At 40.1% G+C, this 23,229-nt stretch overlaps 1 protein-coding gene, 1 long non-coding RNA gene and 1 pseudogene across 12 annotated transcripts in view; 1 reads left to right on the top strand and 2 right to left on the bottom strand.

Moving 5' to 3' along the window:
* Positions 1–190: 190 nt before the first annotated feature.
* Positions 191–22,322, top strand: LOC144294560 (uncharacterized). 11 transcript variants are annotated; one of them, XR_013361920.1, is made up of 8 exons: positions 191–438; positions 564–724; positions 5,657–5,733; positions 13,738–13,841; positions 14,369–14,476; positions 15,084–15,207; positions 16,881–16,979; positions 18,843–22,322. It is a non-coding gene; the product is annotated as an uncharacterized LOC144294560 (long non-coding RNA). The 11 variants fall into 11 exon arrangements; XR_013361918.1 differs by having other exon boundaries at positions 16,860–16,979; XR_013361914.1 differs by adding an exon at positions 8,717–8,890 and having other exon boundaries at positions 16,860–19,105.
* Positions 1,304–7,636, bottom strand: LOC144294558 (large ribosomal subunit protein uL15 pseudogene; annotated as a pseudogene).
* The window catches only part of TSG101 (tumor susceptibility 101), a 42,241-nt gene continuing 36,383 nt past the window's right edge, over positions 17,372–23,229 (bottom strand). Inside the window, exons 8-10 of the mRNA XM_077866262.1 lie at positions 20,586–20,788; positions 18,902–19,141; positions 17,372–17,711 (exon numbers count right to left, since the gene is read on the bottom strand). Coding sequence (XP_077722388.1) covers positions 17,622–17,711; positions 18,902–19,141; positions 20,586–20,788 — 533 coding nt within the window. The 3' untranslated portion in view covers positions 17,372–17,621. The remainder of the gene's footprint in view (positions 17,712–18,901; positions 19,142–20,585; positions 20,789–23,229) is intronic.

The following is a 23,229-nucleotide window of genomic DNA, read 5'->3' as shown; positions in this document are numbered from 1 at the left end:
CTCTCCGCGTGTGTCTCGAGGGGCAGCCGTGAGCGGGTGCGGGAGTCCTGCAGACCAGCCGAGCGTTGGCTCCGCGGGAGCGACCTTCTGCGGACGTCGGCCGGCTGTGCCCCGCGCAGAGCGTCCGCTCCCTCCTCAGCGGCTGCCCCCCCCTCGCCCCGGGTGCGTGCGTGCGTGCGTGCGGCCGGAAGTCCTGCGCGCCTGGCGTCGGTGGGCTCCGAGCCTGAGGCGCCGCGTGAGAGCCGGGCTGCTGCGGGGAGAGTGAGGCCGGGGCGCGGAGGGGGGCGGGGCCGCCTTGCCGTCACTCCTCCTCAGGCCCTAGCTGTAGCGCCCTTCTCCTCACCCCCGCCCCTCCTCCGCTCCCTGTCGGGTCTGCGGCACCTCTGCGCAGTGGGACCCGGCGGTCTCCGTCGGCCTCTCTCTGGGAGCGGCGTTGCGGTAGGTTTCCGAGGTGGCGGCTGTCCAGCGTGAGCTAAGAACTTCACCTCACAGGAGGCTCAGGGTCGCAGTAAGATCTCCAGTATTGGCCTGTGCAATCAACACTTTTTTTTTTTTTTTTTAAGAATTTATGTATTCATGAGACACAGAGAGAGGCAGAGACTCCTGCAGGGAGCCCGACGTGGGACTCGATCCTGGGACCCCAGGACCACGGGATCAGGCCCTGAGCCGAAGGCGGCGCTAAACCGCCGAGCCACCGGGGCTGCCCATCAACATCTTACTAAGAGTAAGTTACGTGCGCTGTGCCCTAGGGTCAACCAAGTTTCCCTCCTGGGGATGTAAAGGTGCTGATACGGTGGTGCAGGTTGTATCCAGTTAAGGGGGTGAGTGGGGGCCCTATCCAGTCCCTGCCGGCCTAGTCCAGAGGAAAAGGTCACTTTTCTAATCGTCTCACCCAGAGGGGGCTGCTTTTCCTAGTTTTTGTTACCGTATCCTATGTGTTAGAATGTCGGCATTTCACTTTCGCTCATGTGATCACAATGTGAAGTACCCCTGCTTGACTAGGGAACAGCGCGCACACACACCCTACACTGAAGAAATAGGTGACAGAAAAAAAGTGCACTACCCCGTTGTGGTGGGTGTCCTATGAGTACCAAATACAATAGTCTTTTTCCTTTAAAAATCTCTCTCCTGGCAGCCCGGGTGGCTCAGCAGTTTAGTGTCTGCCTTCAGCCCCAGGCGTGATCCTGGAGACCCGGGGTCGAGTCCCGTGTCGGGCTCCCTGCTAGAGCCTGCTTCTCCCTCTGCTTGTGTCTCTGCCTCTGTCTCTCTGTGTGTCTCTCATAAATAAAATACTAAAAAAAAAAAAAAATCTGTCTCCTATTTCCTAGCCTCTGTCTTTATTTCCCTTCTTCCTTACCCCCTTGTTAGATTAATTTTAATATTCAGTTCTTAGTATCGATGTAGTAGATAAAGTTAGCTTCCTGTTAAATGGCTAGACATGGAACTAAAAAGATTCGGACCCCTTTCTAAGAACATCACATAATGTTCTCGAACCCATAATGTTTTAGTAAATAATAATAAATTCTTGGAGCTATACTTTGCTTTTATTAATTGAATATATGTTAAATGTCCTTAAGCTACCTTCCTGTACTTTAATCTTGGTATGATTATTAGATATAAAGGATTGGTGCTAGATGACATAAGTATCCTTAAGACACTAAGAATGTCAGCCTCTGTCCAGTCATATGAATTCCCAATGACTCATTTTGTTCTATCAACTGTATAATGCCTTTATCAGCAGTGTCATCATTGCTAATGAAGAATGGATATACATTAAAACCAATACATTTGTTGTCAGTATCAACAATACTGAAAACAATATGCTTTATGTTATCTAATAAGACCCCCAAATTAATGATTAAATCTGTTTTACAAAGGAAGAAAAAAGGCAGGTTGCATGAATAGACAAGTATACAGATAATACGTACAGAAAACCTTGAAGTAAAAGGTGTATTTACTATCTCTGCTTTGAGGGTTCTTTTTGGGAGGGATTGAGTCCTATCTGTAAGAAAAAGGAAATAGCTATGAGCTCCTAGAGCTTGAGTTCTATGATGCTGACAACTATAGCATTTGTATGTCTTAGAAGATGTGGTGCACAATGGCTCTACAAAGCCCCAGGTTAAGGCTCACTTTAATCTCTCTTTCTTGGCTATAGCCTTGGCAACTTCTTTCATTCAAGGAAGTAGTGATATCTATCTTCCTTCCCTTCTTCCTTTCTCCCTTCCTCCCTCCCTCCACCCTCCCTCTCTCCTTCCTTCTGCCTTGGCTTGCCTTTTCTTTTCTTTTTTATTTTTTTTTTATTTCCTTCCTCCCTCCCTCCCTTCCTGGAGGAGTAGAGGCAGAAGGAGAGAAAAAATCCCAAGCCGACTCTCTGTTGAGGGTGGAGCCTCACCTGGGCCTCCATCCCAGGACCTTGAGATCATGACCTGAGCCCAAACCAAAAGTTGGATGTTCAACCAACTGAGCCACCAGGGGCCCCAAGGAGGTGGCCATGCCTTAAATCACTCCTTGCTGATAAGGAAGGAATTGTCAGTAAGAATTGTTTAGTACTTTACTGGCAGAAATTTATGGTACAAACCTAGTAAACAGCAGTGTTTTTGAAAGTTACGGAATTCTATATCAGTATGTAAACTTTATAATGTGATATCTATGAGGGCAAGAATCTTTATTCCATTTATTGCTGTATCCCAAGTCTAGAACCATGCCTAGTATAATAGACACTTAGTAGTTGAATGAAAGAAAAAAGCCAAATGCGTGTAAAGAGGAAGAAAGTACTGGGCAGCAAATGCAGAGAGCGGATATTCTACCCACCTTGATTTTTATAAATATGGAAAGTGTCCAGAGACATTGAGTTTAAAATACCTTAAAAAAAAGATTTATTTATTTATTCATGAGAGAGACAGAGACACAGGCTCCATGCAGGGGGACTCGATCCCGAGTCTCCAGGATCACGCCCTGGGCTGAAGGCAGGCACTAAACCGCTGAGCCACCCAGGGATCCCCAGAACAACATAGTTTATTTATTTTTAAATTTATGTATTTGAGAGAGAGAGAGAGAAAGAGCAAACATGAGCAGGGGGAGGGGCAGAGACAGAGGGAGAAGTAGGCCCCTAACTGAGCAGGGAGCCTGACACAGGACTCCCAGGATCATGACCCAAGCTGAAGGCAGATGCTCAACCACTGAGGCACCCAGGCATCCCTAGACCTTCTTTTTTAAGAACAGTTTTAGATTTACAGAAAAATGGAAAAGATAGTACAGAGTTTTATCTTTACCTCATATCCAGTTATTTTTTAAATTTTTTAAGAAAAGATTTTATTTGAGAGAGCAGGAGGAGGGGCAGAAGGAGATGGAGGAGGTGACTCCTCGCTGAGCAGGGAGCCCGACTAGGGGCTGGATCCCAGAACCCCGGGATCATGACCCAAGCTGAAGGCATATGCTAAACCAACTGAGTCACCCAGGTGCCCCCTCATATCCAGTTATTATTTGTTAAAGATTTATTTATTTATTTATGAGAGACAGAGGCAGGCTCCATGCTGGGAGCCCGATGTGGGACTCAATCCTGGGACTCCAGGATCATGCCCCAGGGTGAAGGCAGGTGCCCAACCTGAGCCACCCAGGTGTCCCCACATCCAGTTATTAACATAATGTGGTACATTTGTCATAATTTATGAGTCAACATCTGTACATCATCATTAACTGAAGTCCATACATTACCCAGATTTCCTTAGTTTTTTACCTAATGTTTTTTTTTCTGTTCTAGGATCCCATCAAAGGATACCACATTACACTTAGTCATCATGTACCCTTAGGCTCCTCCTAGACTATGACAGTTTCTTTTTCTTTTTTTTTTTGAAAAGCATTTGTTAGCATTTAATGAACCTCCCCCTATGTGGCTTCAAGTTACTAGAACGCAGACACCCCCCACACCCTTTATCTTCTCCTCAGCTCTTCTACTGAAGAATTTGGCCTTCATGATGAGAGACTGTTTTAGGAGCTTTCCCTTTCCCAAAACTGTGTAGTAGCCCGATCGCACCACATCGATAATAGTAGCTCCAGTCTTGTTTTTGGTGGCATTTACCCATGTCTGCTCACTGACTAAGTTCCACAGTTTATAAAGGTTGACAGTTGGGCAGAAGCTCTGGTTCCTCTTTAAGTGGTAATGTCTCATACCGACTTTTCCAAAGTAACCTGGGTAATATTTGTCAAAGTTGATCCTGTGATGATGCATGCCACCAGCATTACCCCGGCCTCCTGGGTGCTTCCAGTGCTTGCTGATGTGGCTGTGGCCATGGCTCACAGGACCCCGAAGTTTCTGGGTCTTCCTCAGTCTAGATGGCATATTGGTGGCCCAGAGGAAAAAAGGCAACTGGGACAGATTCTTAGACTTTTTTTGATGACGTAATTTTGAGGATTACTGGTCAGGTATTTTGTAGAATGCCCCTCTATTGGAATTTGGTATTTTTCTCATGGTTGGATTGAGGTTATAGATTTTTGGGAGGAAGACACAGAGGTAAAGTGCCATTTTCATCACCTCACCAGAGTACGTACTGTAAACGTGACTTATCATAGTTGATGTTGCCTTCAGTCACCTGGCTGAGGTTGTGTTAGGTTTCTCTACTTTTCTTTTCCCCTTTCCATACTATACTCTTTAGAAGGAAGTTCTATATGTGCAGTTCACACTTAAAGAGTAGGGAGTTGGGCAGCCCGGGTGGCTCAGTGGTTTAGCGCTGCCTTCAGCCCAGGGCGTGATCCTGGAGACCTGGGATTGAGTCCCATGTTGGGCGCCCTGCAAGGAGCCTGCTTTTCCCTCTGCCTGTGTCTCTGCCCTCCCTCCCCCGTCTCTCATGAATAAATAAATAAAATCTTTAAAAAATTTTATTAAAAAAAGGGAGTTATGTTCCCTCTGAGGGTGGAGTGTCTTCATAAATTCTTTGGAATTCTGCATGGGAGATTTGTTTCTTCCACCCTGTTAATTCATTTGTAAATATTAGTATGGATTCATGGATTTTATTTCATATTTTGGGTCATAATCCCATATGTCTTCATTGAATTTATTTCACACATTATTCCAGCTTTGGCCACTGGAAGCTTATTCCATTGGCTACTGTGTACCTTTAACATGTCCCATTGACATAGGGCTTTTGTTTTGAGTACTTCCTTACTCTCTGGCACTATAAGGTGTTTCAGCTTTTTCAACTGGTATATTTTCTGCTCCAGGCCCAAATCAGCCTTTTTCCAGGAATCTCTAGTTCCTGTTATTGGAGAATAGGATTATATAAACCAGGATCTGGGTGCTGGGTATGCTTGTTGCTAGTAGAGTTCAGTGCATTTTTAAAATTAGCTTTTCAAAGATGGTTTTATTGATACTATAGAATTCTGCTACTTAGTACAATCACTGAATAATTCAGAGTACTCAGAAAGCATTGGCATCTCATTCAGCAAAAATCAATATTTCCCTTGTGTTGGAATTTAGACTTCTAAGCTAATCAGTTATGATGTAGTTTAAAATTTAAAGTGCTTGGTTTTGGATTTCTATTAATTAGAATAATGTAAGGTATCCAATAATATAAGTTGAACATATGTTTACATTGTAGATGATTATTTCTAAGTATAGTCATTTTTTTCAGTGAATATTTTTGTTATTTAAAATTTGTAGGGATGTCTGGGTGGCTCAGTCACTTAAGTGCCTTCAGGTCTTGGGATGAAGCCCTACATCAGGCTCTTTGCTCAGTGGTGAGTCTGCTTCTTCCTCTTCTGATCTCTCTTGCTCTCTCTCAAATAAATATTTAAAAAATATTTGTAGTTATTTAAAATTTGTAGTTATTTAAAACATTTCTTTTCAAAAGATACAAGGTTACAAAATAAAAGTAATATAAACAGATATACATGGTGAAGTATATATTTCATCCAGTTTTCATCCAGCCTTCCCCCCAACATCTGCTATAGGTACCTATTTAATTAGTTAATTAGTTTCTTGTGTACCTTCCAAGTGTTTCTTTTGCAAATACAAATATATTATTTTCCCTCCTTTCTTACATATAAAGTAGCATGCTAGAAATATATAGTACTGTTTTGCAGGTAATATCACCTGATTATAGAACTATAAAGTTTGGAAAGACCTTATATTTGAATCCATTTATTTAAAAAACTGTTATTGAGCTCCTATGTGCTAGGTAGGTGCTAAGCACCAGAGTGGAGAACAAATACTTCCTCTTCTCAAGGAGCTCATAGTCTGATGAGAAATTCCTTTTACGGAATCTCTGCTTTGTCACTGTGCGGCCTCAGCTTAAAGAGGTATTCACTACCTGCAGAGACCCATCTATTTACTAAAAGGTTTCTGTTTTGGGGGCACCTGGATGGCTCAGTGGTTGAGCATCTGCCTTTGGCTTGGGTCATGATCCCAGGGTCCTGGGATTGAGTTCTGCGTCGGATTCCCCAAAGGGATCCTGCTTCTCCCTCTCTCTGTGTCTCTTCCTCTCATTCTGTGTGTCTCATGAATAAGTAAATAAAATCTTAAAAAAAAAATTCTGTTTTTATAATTCCTAATTGTGAACTGAAACTTTCTTTGTAACTTGAATCTCTTTTGGTTTGGACTTTCTAATTTTTAAAAAAATTTTATTTGAGAGAGACAGCAAAAGTTAGTGCAGAGAGGGGAGGGCAGAAGTGGTAAAAGCAGACTCTCCTCCCTGAGCAGGGAGCCCAATATGGGGCTGGATCCCAGGACCCTGGGATCATGACCTGAGCAGAAGGCAGATGCTTAACTAAGCAACCCAGGCACCCGTGGCTTGGACTCTTATATCATGAAATGTTGAACATATTATGTCTTCTTTGAGTCTAATAACTCAAAAGGTACAGTAGATTGCTGGTATAAGAATTTTCTTTCATTCTCCACTTAATCAAGAGGTTTACTCCCTGCCCCCTGCTTTTGACTAATTTCTTTTAGGGCTTGAGTGATGAACTTGCCTTTGTGGATATTGAAGGCAAATTGGTGAGACAATGGATCTTCAAAATGGCAGTCTTTTCATGAAAATGCCAAACATTGTTTCTAGCAAAGGTTAATGTCATAGTTTCTTTTTTTTTTTTAAAGATTTTATTTATTTATTCATGAGAGGCACAGAGGCAGAGACACAGGCAGAGGGAGAAGCAGGCTCCCCGCTGGGAGCCCGACGTGGGACTAGATCCCAGGTCTCCAGGATCATGCCCCGGGCCGAAGGCGGGATTAAACCACTGGGCCACCGGGGCTGCCCCAATGTCATAGTTAAGTACTATAAATATTCTTTTTTTTAAAAGGATTTATTTATTTATTCATGATAGAGAGAGGCAGAGACACAGACAGAGGGAGAAGCAGGCTCCATGCAGGGAGCCCAACATGGGACTCGATCCCGGGACCCCAGGATCGTGCCCTGGGCCAAAGGCAGGCACCAAACTGCTGAGCCACCCAGGGATCCCCAGTACTATAAACATTCTAATGCTACATGAGTAAATAAGAAAATCATCTTTATTTCTCTTTATGAAAACTTCCTCAGTTCTTATAAAGCTGGTTGGTCCCTACTCTGTACATTTAAAACATCTTGTTAAGATTTCTTTATTTCTCTCTCTTTTTCTTTCTTTCTTCTTTTTTTTTTTTTCTTTCTTTCTTCTTGTTTTGATTTCATTAGATTTTACTTCCATTTGTTTTCAGGGTTTCCTACAGCACCAGACTGAGTCCTGTGAGCAGCAGTAATAGTAGTTATCATAACAGTTATTAATCAGTTGTCTGTTTTATGCCAGACACTTGTGCTAGAGCTAAGCACTTTATGTATATTGTTTAATCCTTAGCACAACTCTGTGAGGTTTTACAGATGATGCATCTGTGAACTGAAGTTAAATAAAATGGAGTAAGGATTTGAACCCAGTTCTATTTGACTCAAAAGCCTAAGTTCCTTTTTTTGTTTTGTTTTTTAAAGATTTTATTTATTTAGTTGAGAGAGAGAGAGAGCACAAGTGGGAGGGGAGGGGCAAATGGAGAGGGAGAAGTAGACTCCCTGCTGAGCAGGGAGCCAGAAGGTGGGGCTCAGTCGCAGGACCCTGAGATCATGACCTGCACTGAAGGCAGACTCTTAACCACTGAGCCACCCAGGTGCCCCATCAAAAGCCAAAGTTCTTCACAACTGTACTCTATTTACTTGGTACCCATGAGATAATTACTTGAAACAAATGAATGAACAAAGATCTCCCTTCAGGACCTTTTCACACCACTTCTCTCTTTACATAAATATTCTCACTTACTAGACTAATATACATTTTGACCTCTTACTCTATGAAGTACAGAAGATATGTTAGGAGGTTTCTCAAAAATGTACAAAGAATGGGGCTCCTGGGTGGATTAGTTGGTTAAGTGTCTGCCTTGGGCGCCCAAGGTCTTGGGATGAAGCCCTGCTTTGGGTTTCTTGCTCAGCAGGGAGCCTGCTTCTCCCTCTCTCCCTGCCTGCTGCTCTCTCTGCTTGTGCTCTCTGTCACTTGCTCTCTCTTTGTCAAATAAATAAAATCTTTTTTTAAAAATGTGCAAGGAAAACTTACTGAAGTTTAGTAAAACTTAGTGAAGTGCTATGGGCATAGTAGATCTAAGGAAGCTTACTCTTCAGTAAACTGTGGTGATTGAGCCCAACAGGAAATGTGTACTTAAATGTCAGATGTTTTCTTCCATAATATGTTTTCTATTCAAATTTTCCCCCAGATTACTTTGTCACTGCAAACTCCAGCATAGTGATTATCACAGCAGGTGCACACCAGATAAAAGGAGAAACACACCTTGATTTAGTCCAGCAAAATGTGTCCATGTTTAAATGAATGATTCTCAGTATTATCTAGTACAGTCCATGCTGCAAACTGATTATTGTTTCCAATCCAGGTCAGCTTGTTTTGATTGTTCAGTGAATAATTTTTGTGGGATGGGAGTGGGTTTAGTAACTTGGTAGGAAAAAAGATTTTTTAAAGATATATATATATAATATACTTATTTACTTTTAGAAAGAAGGAGAGAGCATGAGCAAGGGGGAGGGGGAGAGGGAGAGGGAGAGACTCCTCAAGCTGACTTACCACAGAACATGGTGCCTGGCCCATGGCACGATCCCAGGAGCTTGAGATCATGACCTGAGCCGAAATCAAGAGTTGGCTGCTTAACAGACTGAGCTACCAGGTGCCCTGAAGAAAACATTTCAATTCTGAATTGATATAATAACCAGAATGTGTTCTGATCTTTTAAAGTAACATGTGTTTTGCACAGTTGTAATCAGTGTATATGTACTATATAATGATTTCCTTAAACACTAGCACATATGAAAACATAATTTGCTTAATCATACAACTTTTGAAGTTTACATTCTAAAGGCTCTCATATCTGAGCAGTTTTCTAGATTATTAAGGGTGCAGAAGAGAAAGTAGCACTCTAGTTTACCACCTGACTTCCCAGAATTGTACAGCTCCTCACTAGTGCATGAATAAAGTGGACAAATTCAAGATACATTTTGGAGATAAAATGTGCAAGACTGTTGAATGTATGTAGTGAGGGACAGGGAGGAATAAAAAATAACTTCTGGATTTTTTTTCCTTGAGCAACTGATTGGTTGGTGGCTTGCATTTACTTGGGTTGGATGCTTTTAAGGGGGTGGGAGTCAGGAAAGGAGAGGGTGTTGGGTTGCAGGGAGAAAAATCAAGACTTCCAATTGAGACATGTTAAATTTGAGATATCTGAAGACGTTCAGGAAGAAATACCAAACAAGTTGCTGATTGAGTCTGGAGCTCAAAAATCTGGGCTGGGATATTCAGTCAAATTACTGTATTTTTAAGTCATTTGGAATAGATTTTGTCTGCAGGTAGGACAAAACTGAGTATGTGATTACATTTATGCATCTAATTTTTGATATTGAGGAACTGTTATTTAAATTTTGTTTGATCTTTAAAAAAAAAAAATGGGATGCCTGGGTGGCCCAGCAGTTGAACGCCTCCCTTCGGCCCGGGGTGTGATCCTGGAGTCCCAGGATCGAATCCCACATCAGGCTCTCTGCGTGGAGCCGGCTTCTCTTTCTGTGTCTCTGCCTCTCTCTCTGTGTCTCTTATGAATAAATAAATAAAAATCTTTAAAATAAATTTTGTTTGATAATTTTATTAAATATTTACATGGCTACAAGAAGTATCTGTCTTCTTTTCCCTTTACCCTACATTTTAAATAAGTAGCTATTAAAATTTTTATTGTTTATAAAACATTTTTCTTTTTTTTTTTTTAATTTTTATTTATTTATGATAGGCACACAGTGAGAGAGAGAGAGGCAGAGACACAGGCAGAGGGAGAAGCAGGCTCCATGCACCGGGAGCCTGACGTGGGATTTGATCCTGGGTCTCCAGGATCGCGCCCTGGGCCAAAGGCAGGCGCTAAACCGCTGCGCCACCCAGGGATCCCAACATTTTTGTTTCTATGTACACTTTTCTCCATCCTCTTTTTTAAAAAATAAATTTTATTTAAGTATTCCCCACATCTAATGTGGGGCTCAAACTTACAACCTCAAGATCAAGAGTTGCATGCTTCTCCAACTGAGCCAGCCATCCTCTTCTTTAGTTAAAATAACATATTATGAAGGGTCACTCCATAGTATTTAGATGTGTCAAATACTATGGAGCGACTTTGGCTTTGTGGTAAGTTTTGAAATCAGAAAGTGTTACTCCTCCAACTTTGTTCAAGATTGTTTTGGCTCTTCTGAGGCCTTTGCATTTCCACATGAATTTTAGAACCAGCTTGTCAATTTCTGCAAAAAAGCCTGCAGAGATTTTGATAAAGAGTACATTGAATTTGTTTTTTTGTTTTGTTTTTGTTTTTTTTTTGAGTACATTGAATTTGTAGAATAGTTTTGGTAGTATTTCTACCTTGATAATAGTAAATCTTCTGATTGATGTCCATAGGCTGTCTTCCCATTTATTTATTTAGGACTTCTCTAATTACTTTTCAGCAATATTTTATAGTTTTCGGCCTACAAATCTTCCACTTCTTTTGATTTTTAGATTAGATTTTAGGTAGTAGAATCTTAGAATTTTTTTTTTTTTTTAATTTATGATAGTCACACAGAGAGAGAGAGAGAGAGAGGCAGAGACATAGGCAGAGGGAGAAGCAGGCTCCATGCACCAGGAGCCCGACGTGGGACTCGATCCCGGGTCTCCAGGATCGTGCCCTGGGCCAAACCGCTGCGCCACCCAGGGATCCCGATTCTTAGAATTTTCTATATACAAAATCATATTGTCTGTGAATAATAGTCTTATTTTACCTTTCTAATCTGAATAGCTTTTCTTTCTTGCATAATTGCCTTGGCTAGGACCTCCGATACAGTATTTCATAAAAGTGGTGAGAGTGGGCATCCTTATCTTAGTTTCCAATTTAAGGATAATGTAAGTTGAATGTTTTTCATAGATACTCTTTATTAGGGATATTCCCTTCTATTCCTGGTTTGTTGAGGATTTCTACCATGAATAGTGGATTTTGTCAAATGCTTTTTTAAAAGGTTTCAGAGAGGGAGATTTTGTCAAGTGCCATTAAAAAAAAAGATTTTATTTATTTGACAGAGAGAGTGAGCAGGGGGTGGGCAGGGGAAGAGGGAGAAGCAAGCTCCCTACTGAGCAGGGAGCCTGACTCAGGGCTCAATCTCAGGACCCTGCCAAAGACAGACTGAGAGCCATCCAGATGCCCTGTCAAATGCTTTTTGTCTCGAGACTTTTTTTTTCTTTGTACTTTATTAATGTATCATGCCAATTGGCTTTTGGATGTTAAGGCAATTCTGGGATAAATCTCCCTTAGTCATTATTTATAATCCATTTTAATGCTGTTTGACTTGGTTTGCTAACATTTTGTTGAGGACGTTCCCATTTATATTCTTGAGGAAAAACGTTTTCCAGGGGGGTCTTTGTTTACCTTTTGGTAATACTGTCTTCATAGAATGAGTAGTGAAGTATCCCTTCTTCCATTTTCTGGAAGAGTCTGTGAAGGACTGGTATTGTTTGAATGTTTAGAATTCCCTAGTGAAGGCACTTGGGCTCAGGCTTTGCTTTTGGAAGATTTCCCAGTTACTGATTTAATCTCTTTGTTGTAGATCTATTCAGATTTTCTATTTCTGTTAGTTTCATAGTTTGTGTCTTTCTAGGAATTTACCCATTTAATGTAAATTATCTAATTTGTTGGCTTCTAGTTGTTCATAGTATTTCCATATAATCTTATTTCTCTGAGGTCAATAGTAATAATCCCCTCTTTCATTCCTGATTTTGGTAATTTGATTCCTCTCTCCTTTTTCTTGGTCTAGCTTGGCCAGCCTAAGCTTTTTAATTTTGTTAATTTTTTCAAAGAACTCCCTTTCGATGTCAGTTTTTTTTTCTCTATTGACTTTGTATTTTGCTTCATTTTTATTTCCATCCTAATCTTCATTATCTTTTCCTCTCTTTCCTTTGGGTTTAGTGTGCTCTTCTTTTTCTTATTTTTTAAGATGGAAGGTTAGGTTATTGATTTGGAATCTTGTTTGGTAATGGGCATTTACAGGTATTGGTTTCCTTTTAGGCTCTGAGAAGCTGCATCCCATAAATTTTGGTATACTGTGTTTTTGTTTTACTTGTCTCAAGTATTTTTATATTTCTCAATATTTTCCCCCTCTTTTGAGGAATAAGAGCTAAGTTTTTAAATTTTTCTTGCATTTGAAGTACTCCTTGAGGACATGCTTGGCCCGAGATTCTATGGCATAGTCCTTAACTACCACAGAACAGCAACTTTATAGGGTTTTCCCTCTATCACTTTTACAGACTAATTAGGTTAATTTGGTGTTCAGCACAAAAGAGAGTCACCAAAGTTTGTGTGTATACACACACACACACACTCATATTTGGATGGAACACACAAAGATGATGGGCTTGGTACTTCTCTAAGGCTTTGGCATCTTGATTATTTCTACATGCTAGGCCATTGTTGATGAGGGCAGCCTTCAGCATCTTATGAAGCCGTATTAACATCCACTAACAGCAGCAGTGCCTTCCTAGGCCTTGGCAGTAGGTTATGAGTGGAGGCAAAACTTACATGGCACCTGAGCCTCTGCCTCTGTATAACTTGGCAATGGGAGGAAGAATCTCTTAAGATTTTGTTTTGAACCACTCACTCATTACTTAGGGGAGTGTGTTGTTTGTCAAATATTTGTGTATTTTTCATATTTATGTTTTTTTTTTTTCAGATTTCTATTCTGGCATGAGAATATACTTTGTATTTCAACTCTCTGAGATTTGTTAAGATTTATTTTGTGGCCTGGCATGGAAAAGATTGCATGTGCCCTTGAGCATATATATTCTGCTGTTGTTGGGGGTTCTGTGTCACTTAGTTCTAATTGGTTGGTAGTATTTGGCTGTTCAGGTCTTCTGGCTCTTTGGTGATTACCTGAATAGTCCTATCCATAATCAAGAGTGGGGTGTTGAAACTTTCGATTTTTATTATTGAGTTGTTTACTTTTACCTTAGTTTTGCTTGATGTATCTTAAGGGCCTATGTTTATAATGGTTATAACTTACTGATGAATTACTCTTTATTATTTTAAAATATCCCTTTGTTTCTAGTAACTTAAAAAATTTGTCTGATACTAATAGAACTACATTAACATTTAATGGTTAACATTTGTATGGTGTATAAATTTCCATCCTTTAGCCTTAAACTTATTTATATCTTTAGTTTTTGTTTTAATTCCAGTGTAGTTAACAGTGTTATAGGACACTCAACTGATTATGCCACCCAGGCACCCCACAAGTTCTTCATATTAGCTGGAGAAGATTACAGGGAAGAGGCGTGCTATGGTGAGAGTAGTCCTTTTTTTCCTTTGTTTTTTCTAAGAACCCTTGAAATCCATTCATATAAAGGTCAAAACTTATCTGTAGTTCCAAGTTTAAAACTGTCACTTTTGGGCAGCCCCAGTGGCGCAGCGGTTTAGTGCCGCCTGCAGCCTGGGGCGTGATCCTGGAGACCTGGGATCGAGTCCCACATCGGGCTCCCTACATGGAGCCTGCTTCTTCTCTGCCTGTGTCTCTGCCTCTCTCTCTGTGTGTGTCTCTATGAATAAATAAAATCTTTACAAAAAAAATAAAATAAAACTGTCACTTTCGTGTTTGGAGAATCTCTGCCAAGATGATAGGCCCTATCTCCAGAGAGATTTTAGTTTAGTGGATTTGGGGCAACACTTAAGACATCTGAATCTGATAGTTCTGTTGAACCTTCCTATTTGAAAACCACTTAGGGCAATTATAACAGCTTTGCTAATACTTAAAAAAATGCCCTGTCATATAATACCGTGTAATAAAAAGAATTTTTGGTGTCTTTTTCTCAGTTCCAATGTGGAATGAAGTTTGCTGGGGTCTCTCCGAAGGACCTGAATTTATATTTGGAACTGATAAAGATCCTGAGCAGTGGGAAATGTCCACAAAGTAGTTGCCAGGTAATATGTCAGTTTTGCATTTTCTTTTATTTTTGTGTGATCATATTCACCAGGTTATAAATTCTCAAGCAGTCAGGGACTGAGTCCATCTCACTCACTACTAAGCCTGCCCCTAAACACTGTAGGTACTCTCTTGTTGACAATATATTTTTTCAAATTGTTATATAGTTGTAAAATTGATTTCATATTAATTTCTGTAACTCTGTACTTATCCTCAGGACTGTTTACCTTAAATAACCAACTGCTGTAAGAAATTTCTAGGGGAAAGAAAAAATTTCTAGGGGAAATTCATGGAAACATTTCAGTTTTGTGGCACTGTCAAGATAGGTTGTCACAAAATGGATGTTCAATGACAATTATTTCTTCTGAAGTTAACTTCTGAGCAGCCCGGTGGCTCAGCAGTTTAGCGCCGCCTTCAGCCCAGGGCGTGATCCTGGAGACCTGGGATCGAGTCCCACGTCGTGCTCCCTGCATGGAGCCTGTGTCTCTGCCTCTCTCTCTCTCTCTCTCTTTGTGTGTGTGTCTTCTCATGAATAAATAAAGAAAAATTTAAAAATAAACAAATAAAGTTAACTTCTTATGTTCATGATTTCTTCTAACTCCACAGTGGCTAAGAGATGATTAAAAAGAAAGGATATACTTCTTGGCATGTAACCCTATCTGTAGCTGATTTAATGGAAAGTATTTTGAAGAACCTTAGGAGAGTACATCCAGTTTCTACTGTAAGTAAGGTAGGATGTTTATGTTTGAAAAACCATTTAACATTAACATAAAATAGGGATAAAAGAACATTTGTGAGGAACAATTACTTTTTGAGGTTGATCTTGTGTCTTTTCCTAAAACCTATTCTTTGTTGCTGCTAAAATAGAGAAAGGGGTGGTGGTGGTGGTAGAGGGGCTTATCTTTGTAGACCTTTGTCCTGGTATTTATTACATTCAATTACATAAAAGTTTAACTCTACAAATATCTGATAATATTGGGAACCATTGAGGGTAGATCTTGCTCCATTTTGAGTTGTTCCCTAAGAGTTCCAATTATGTCCAATGGAGAGACCTAAGAAAGAATCGCTAGTTACAAAAGTACTCCAAGTCTCCTGGAGAAGGGGAAGTTGAGGCCTAACGTAAAACTCTGAATGTGACAGGTTAAAGCCAAATGGACTCATATCATTGGGAATAAAGTAACTGAAATTTTGAAGTGATTCCCTGATAGGAAATGATTGGAGGGTAAGGAGAAAGGAAAAGGAGAGTGGTTCTCAGCAAAAATGGCCAGAGCTTGGGGCCCATGTGGAAAGAGGGCTGGTGAATTTGAAAAATAAAATATGTCTAACCATCTGTTTTAAATTGTTCTCTGTCCTCTTGGTCTGTTTTTCTGCCATAAAGCTGTTAAATACTCATTTACCCAGCAACTGTTGTTTTTCATGTTGTAGACCTTTGTTAGAAGAAAGAAAAGGAAGAATTATTAAACCTTTACTTGCAGGGCCTCAGTGGAATAAAAGAAGTATTCCTTAGTGTTTCTTATGTCCTGGGAGAGAAGGGTTTTAAAGATCTTGTAACGGTAATAAAGCTGACCCCCGCAAAGAGGAGGCTCCTTTGAAAAAGAGTACAGAAACTCTTTGGGAAATTCTGAAGGAGCCAAGTTTTAAAGTTGCTTAAAGCTTCCATTTTGAAGTTAAGGAAGGAGAGATAGTAGTTATAGGATTAGATACGTCAAAATTTTGAACCAACTTAAATTCCTGTTTGAGCATCCAGATGTTGGATGATACTTCATTTTTATAATTTTTACATTTTTACAATTCCTATGTGACTAGCTCTTGCCTGTTTTTGTGTGTGTGTGTGTGTGTGTGTGTGTGTGTATATATTCTTTATAAAGAATGATGTGTTCAAAGAATGATATGTGTAAAATGTGTTTGTAGAGTTTCTGATTCTTTTGTTCTGGCTGGTTGATACCTATTCATTCATACACTATAAAAAACCTGTAACTTTCTCTACAAGGTCAAAATGCATGCATACACAAAAATAACTAAATGGTAGTTCCAATCCTAATACTAAATTAAACCTTGATTTGGCCTTGCTTTTATTTTGATAATTTTTTTAAGATTTTGTTTTTTTAAGTAATCAATACGCCCACTATGGAATGTGAAGTCACAACCCCCGGATCAAGAGTCACATGTTCCACTGACTTAGCCAGCCAGGCACCCCTATTCTGGTAATTTTTATAAAAGATCTAAACTGTATAAACCCTTCAGTGATGACTGGGACCAAGGTGGGCATTCTTTTCTGGAAAGAAGTATTAGAGTAGGCTGCCTGGCTTCCTAAGTATTTTGAAACATCTTAAATTGTACCTTTCTTTGTAACCTCATGAATTTTCTACCTCATTTTGACAGAGAAAATTCTATTCTACCTAGATGAGATCTGCATGAACCACAGCTCACTGGTGGTTACAAACTTGGCTACAAACTCACTCACTCACCAGGAAGACGGACTTCAAGTGACAATAAAAGCATGTAGGCACTTTTAGCTTCCTACGTAACAAATTCTCAGGTGTATAGCTTACCACTTGCCACCCTCTTCCTTTCTTCTTGATGAAAACAAGGGGCCCATGTAGAAAGATGGCTGGTTCTGCTTCAGTCAAGCCTAGAAAGGTAACAAATCTAGGCAAGGACTGGTAGGAGGGTACCACCTAGGACCTTTCACAGAAAAAGTCACTCAAATTCCTCAAAAAGTTAGATGTCTTATCTGGTATATCCCATATTAAACAGAGTTTACTTTATATGTTACAGAATAAATAATGCTAAATTTTAACTTGATGGATATTATGCTGTTTGATAAATCAAAAATCGAGCTTCTTATTAGTAAGACTTTAATTTTTCCTAAAAACGTTCAATAAAGAGAAAAATTATGCAACAAATTTTATTTAGCATAGTCAGTCCCAACATTCAGCACAAAAAGTTTACAGAGGATAGAAAGTGCATTAATAAAAGCCAGTCTTTACCAAAAGAAAACAGAAAATATATTATTGATTCAAAATATTTTACACTTGAATGATAAACTGCAATAACTTATTCTGGGCACCTACTGATAAGAGAAAGAAAGAGAAGAAAAGAATGCTTTAAGAAGAGCTCAATCTCCAGCTGATATCAGAGAAGTCAGTAGAGGTCACTGAGACCGGCAGTCTTTCTTGCTTTTTGCATTAGTGCCCTCAGCTGGAACTGTTTACGGGACAGAAGACGCACATGCTGGGAGGGGGGAAAAAGTTTCAACAGTTTAGAATGGATTTGACTCAGGCACGAAGTATCAGACAGTTTGTAACCTAGATGGGATCTAAGAATCCTAAACTCCTATCAACCTTCCTTTGGAACCAATACTTCTTTTGGTTGGCTTTTTAAACTCACTCGATTGATGCTGGCAGGTTGTGTTAAGGAAAGTTCCCTTCTAAGACCCTATGAAGGATCACATTACAGGGAAAGCATCACATTACAGGATCTGGCTTGGGAGTTTGAACTATATCCTGAGATATACCAAGATACCAGGGAAACTTGAACTGTGATCCTGATGAAAGTTACATAAAACTATGATAACTACAACTATCCCCAGTTGTCAAAAAGCAGGGGAATGAGCAGCATAAACCAGCTTTTGGCCATTGCCTAGCAACAGCATATATCTCTGGCTCTCTGGGTGCACCTTTCCCTAAGCTATGGAACCCAAGGAGGGGACAGAGAAAGGGAGTCTTGGCTCTCTGACTTATACCCTGACATTCGTGTGCTTGCATCAGGTCCAAGACTGATTTGGCCACTTAATCAGAGTGAGAAAGACAAGATCAGTTAAGTGACCTGACCAGCCTTGCATGTTTACTGAAGCACCAGCAGCAGCTGGATCAAATATCCAAAGGGTGGCCACTACTATTCCTAAAACCATGCTTTTCATGACCCAACAGAGAATGGTACCCCAAACTAGCTCATTACATCTTCACGTCTGTATAATAGCATTAAGCCGGAAACAAGAAGGAACTACTCTCTGGTACGAGCAGGGCAGCCCAATACTTTGCGGGGCTGTTTGATCTAGGAAGATGGGTCTAAAATCATGCAATTCTAAGAAAATTAAGAAGAAAAAAACAAAACAGAATCCCAAATGGGTGGGTCAGTCAGTGATCTTAATTTAGATGGTGTATGACCTGAAAGAACCAACAGCAATCTGACTGTATCTCCTAACCGCCCCCCTCTGGCACAGTAGTAAGAAGAATTACATGCAGCTTCATGCTGCCTGGGGGGGTGGGAGCTGCAGCCACAGATCTCACTCCCTCACTTTGGGAACACAAGGAGTTTTAACTTCCCCTACAAGGAAAACCCACTTGGTTTGTGGCTTTCAAGGTCAGTGCCTCTAAAACTTGAGTTCTGAGATCCTGGAAAGCAGATTGAAGAAGACATACCTTCAGGAAGACATCCAGATCTATTACTCCCCGCCTCAAGGCTTCTCCCAGGTAAAAGATAGTGTCTTCAATAGCATTTTCCTCTGCATACAGATTTAGGATCTGTTTGTATAGTGGGGCTGTGGGAATGATAACTTCATCAATATCATTGTTTTCAGACTGATTTTCCATTTTCTCCAGAGCAGAACTGAGTTCTTCATCCTTCTTTCTCAAAAGTTCTATGTTTTTATCGACCTCAGCCTGAAAACAAAACAGTCCAAGCATGAGGACTTTATACTTACTGTACATAATTATCTGCTGGTCAAAAATCTACAACTCAACTTTACCAAAACAGACCTGTGAAATAAAAAGGCAATACTTAAAACAACTCATGGTTGAGATTAATGTTTCAAATAATATACTGGCCAAAGGGGACGAGGGGTGATGTAACATGCTGAGAACAGAATAAATTTTTTTTAAAAGGTTTTATTTATTTAATCGAGAGAGAGAGAGAGAGAGAGGCAGAGAAGCAGGCTCCATGCAGGGAGCCGGGTCTCCAGGACCATGCCCCGGACTGTAGGCAGTGCTAAACCGCTGAGCCACCCGGGCTGCCCAGAATAATTTTTTTTTAAGATGTTATTTATTTATTCATGAGAGACAGAGAGAGAGATAGAGACATAGGCAGAAGGAGAAGCAGGCTCCCTGTGGGTCTTGATCCAGTGACTCTGGGATCAAGCCCTGAGCAAAAGACAGATGCTCAACTGTTGAGCCACCCAGGCGTCCCAGAACAATGTTGAAAATACCCTGAGCTGAGCACTTCCAGTGACAGTGATAAGCTTGTTACTTATTAGTGACAAATGATGTTACAAACTAAGCCACCAGACAAGATACCTTCTAGCAGGAGGTTCCTTATATGAAAATCATAAAAGAGGTCTTTTTTTCCAAACAAATTGGCAGCTGCTACAGAGAAGGAACTTTCCTCTGTCTATACAGAAGATTAATCGATAGAACCCCAAACACCTGAACTTTAGTTACAAGATATTGTAGGTGGTGCTTGTGGGCTCAGAATTGTACTGCTGTCAATTTCCTGAACTTTTAAAAATCGCTGGCTACTACTGTGAAGTTGACTTTACATACTAGAACCATTCTGTGAGACTAATGGGCACACACAAACCACTGTCCCCAGAGTCCTCAGACACATTTGTTGGAATAACTTCTGCATGGGAATGAAAAGTGGTGAGTGAAACTGGCACTTAAATTATGCTAGTGCTTCATCATTAAGTCACATGGGCACAACAGTCTGATAAAAATGTGAGGAAGTTTACGAGCTAAAGGCTGCATACACTACGGATGACTGAGTACAAGGGCTCCCTGACCTTTAAGTGTGAACCCGTGGTCTGAAGATCTTCATCATGGCTTAGAATTCTCTCAGATTCTTATTTCCTGGTTACATCAAGCATTGAAACAATCGTCCTTGGTTTCAAACCTTGTCCCACAGGATGAAGCTGGTCCAAGAACTGGTCTAATTCCCCTCCAGCTCCCAAACACCAAACTGCAAACACAGGCTCCGTTTCTAACAAAGCTATAGAGAAGCTAAATTCAAATGCTTAAAGACATGCAGAATTTTCTCTTACTAGACCCACAACTTCCAGGGTAACCAAGGTGTAGATATCTAAAAATTGCAACTGATCAATGAGTTACTTACCACTTCTTGATCTAAACGGGTAACCATTTCTTCCAGTTTCTGATGACCTTTTTTCAGGTCTTCCTCTGTTCGTTTCAAGGCATTGAGCTCTGCCTGGGCACGATCCATTTCCTCCTTCATCCGCCATCTCAGCTTGTCACTGACTGCTGAGATGAGAGAGGCTCGGATGGTGTCCTCGCTGATGGTGCCATCCCTACTGGGGCCTGCAAGGAAAAAGGCAGAGGCTACTGGCTTAATTTCCCATGTACTTCCTATTCCTTTCACAGGAACCTTCCGAAAACAGGACAAAGTGAGTTGACACTTTCAAAGTGGGAGGAAAAAAATTTTATAGTCAATCTTATAATTTCATCAAAAATAACATTAAAATCAGAGTTGAGAAATACTTTCCCTGAAAGGAATTACTATTATTAATCCATATTTACTTGCCTTCTGTACTGATAGGTGAAATAATCAGCTTTTTTCTCAACGAGGCCGGAGCTGTGTCCCTACTGTTATTACTTGATCTTCAACAAATGGGACAAATTTATACCAAAGAAAAACATTTGATTCAGGCCAAATGCATTGTCTAGTTTCACTGCTAAGCTGAAGGAGACAGGAATCTACTGCAGAGGCCAGTAAGAGGACTGAGAACGGGCAGTTTCCATGCTGTAAGGTTAATAAGGCTTCTTCCCTTCTACATGACTTACTCCTTTACTCTTTACCCAAAGTAAAGAACAGATGAGCCAGAGAGAGTGATGTATAGAAAATTCAATAGCTGATGAACTTGTTTATTCTCAGATTTCTTACTATTCTCTTTAAAACATCCCTTCTTCAGTGTCCTACAAAATTTCCTTGCATATTTCAGATCAAATAATGGGCTGATTAAGAAAAGAATGTCTAAAAGGCTTCTGAGGAGGAGAAAGATAGGTTAAGAAACACTGCTGAGATCCGTCTGTGATTCTTGCTTTTCTATGGGATGTTGTGTTGCTACTGTAAACTTGTACTTGCTGCCTTATCACCACACGCCAACCTCATCCCCAAAATTATGGTATACGTTTGCTACAACAATTAAATTATACTAATCACAACCTAGGAAAGGCAAAAACTTACTAATACGAAAGCCTGTAAATGCCCTGGGTGTGCTACCTACCTACTAGATGACCCTGCTTTTTTTTTCCACAGCCAGATCTACCTCTTTCTTTAACAAACTCTTAAATCATTCTAACAAAAACAGTTTTAATGTTCTTAAATATCAGATCCCATCTTCTCTCTACCATTAAATAAGGTTAAGGCTAATCTTCATTAATGATCTTTCCTTTATTAACCCTAATTAATTCCTACTAATAGTTCTTAATATTTATCAGTTTAAAAACACACTTTGAACTTTAAAAAATACCCCAGAGTACAAAAAAGACAAGGATCTGCCAAAAGCTTCCTGCCTGACACTGGAATGTCAAGATGAGAAGGGCAACCAGATCACTGGAAAAGGAGGCACGTACTTACCTCAACATGGTCTGGGCCACCACCCATGTTACAAACCAGGAATTGGGCTTTTGTTTTTGTTGTAACACCGAACAGGTCGGAAACTTAACTTTGGTTTGCGTATCAGAAGGGGCAGGTTGTTACAGAAACAATGTTTATTATTCCATCCCATATTAAGTTGCTTTAAATCAATTTTTTTTCAGGTTTAAATGGAATTAGCATTTTCCCTAAACCTCTTGGTTGGTGTGAGGAACTAAAATTGTAAATTGGTTTTCTCCTCCCTGGCAAAAATGGCAAACCAAAGCATGTCGAAGAGAGAATTTCGGTACCATTTCTTGGTAAAAACTTGGTGTCCCTTTGGGACAGGAACAGTCTTATCTGTAAAGAACTGGACTCCTGGAGGGCTTAGCACTGAACTGTGGTAGCTGCTCAGGCGGAGTTATTTGAGTAAATGAAAGCAGTGAGTGTTAAAGTCTGCAGTGTTAAATATTTTACGCTATTTTTTGCTTTTCGACACCCTTTCCAACACACGTCCCTTCAAGGCAGTAGAGTTGTATGGTTATTTATACGCAGCAGTTAAAGTGTTCCATTTATCTGTGTAGAAGTTTTCTGAAGTAATGAAGGATGAAGTGTATTTTTATAACCATCTGGGTTTTTCACACACCAAGTTTTGTTAAAATTATTACCTTAAAGTGGATCAACTTACACTGATGTGAAGTTTTCAAATTTCTTTTTAAAAACACACACTGACATTCTGGAATTAATAGTTTCTCTTATGAAATACATTAAAGGAAACACTACCATCCAGCAACAAATAAGGCCTTCCAAATGAGTCTCCAGCTAAAGCCATTAACACTCAAAATGGGATCCAAGCTGAGGCAGCAGCTTTTGATAAAGGTCACAGTTCACCTGAGGAGGGTGGAAGTGCCAAGATTAGACCCTGTCCTTTCCTCTGCCACACAGACCTTACTATGTAGTATATTTAAACATTTTAAGCCCGCCCACTTTCTAAAAAGAAGAGAATTTTTAATTAAGATCTGGAATATGAATGCCAAAAAAGAAACCCTATTAAAATTCAAAATTCCATGAACCTTGACAGTTTAAGGGATTGTTTACACAAATAATAAAGATTTGGTGGGAGAGTCTCTTCTTCTTGATCACTTTTCAAACAAAATAATTTTTT

The sequence above is a fragment of the Canis aureus genome, chromosome 23 (assembly GCF_053574225.1).
Source record: "Canis aureus isolate CA01 chromosome 23, VMU_Caureus_v.1.0, whole genome shotgun sequence".
Taxonomy (NCBI): domain Eukaryota; kingdom Metazoa; phylum Chordata; class Mammalia; order Carnivora; family Canidae; genus Canis; species Canis aureus.
The sequence above is the reverse complement of the archived record's forward strand: the minus strand, read 5'-3'. Positions and strand labels throughout refer to the sequence as shown.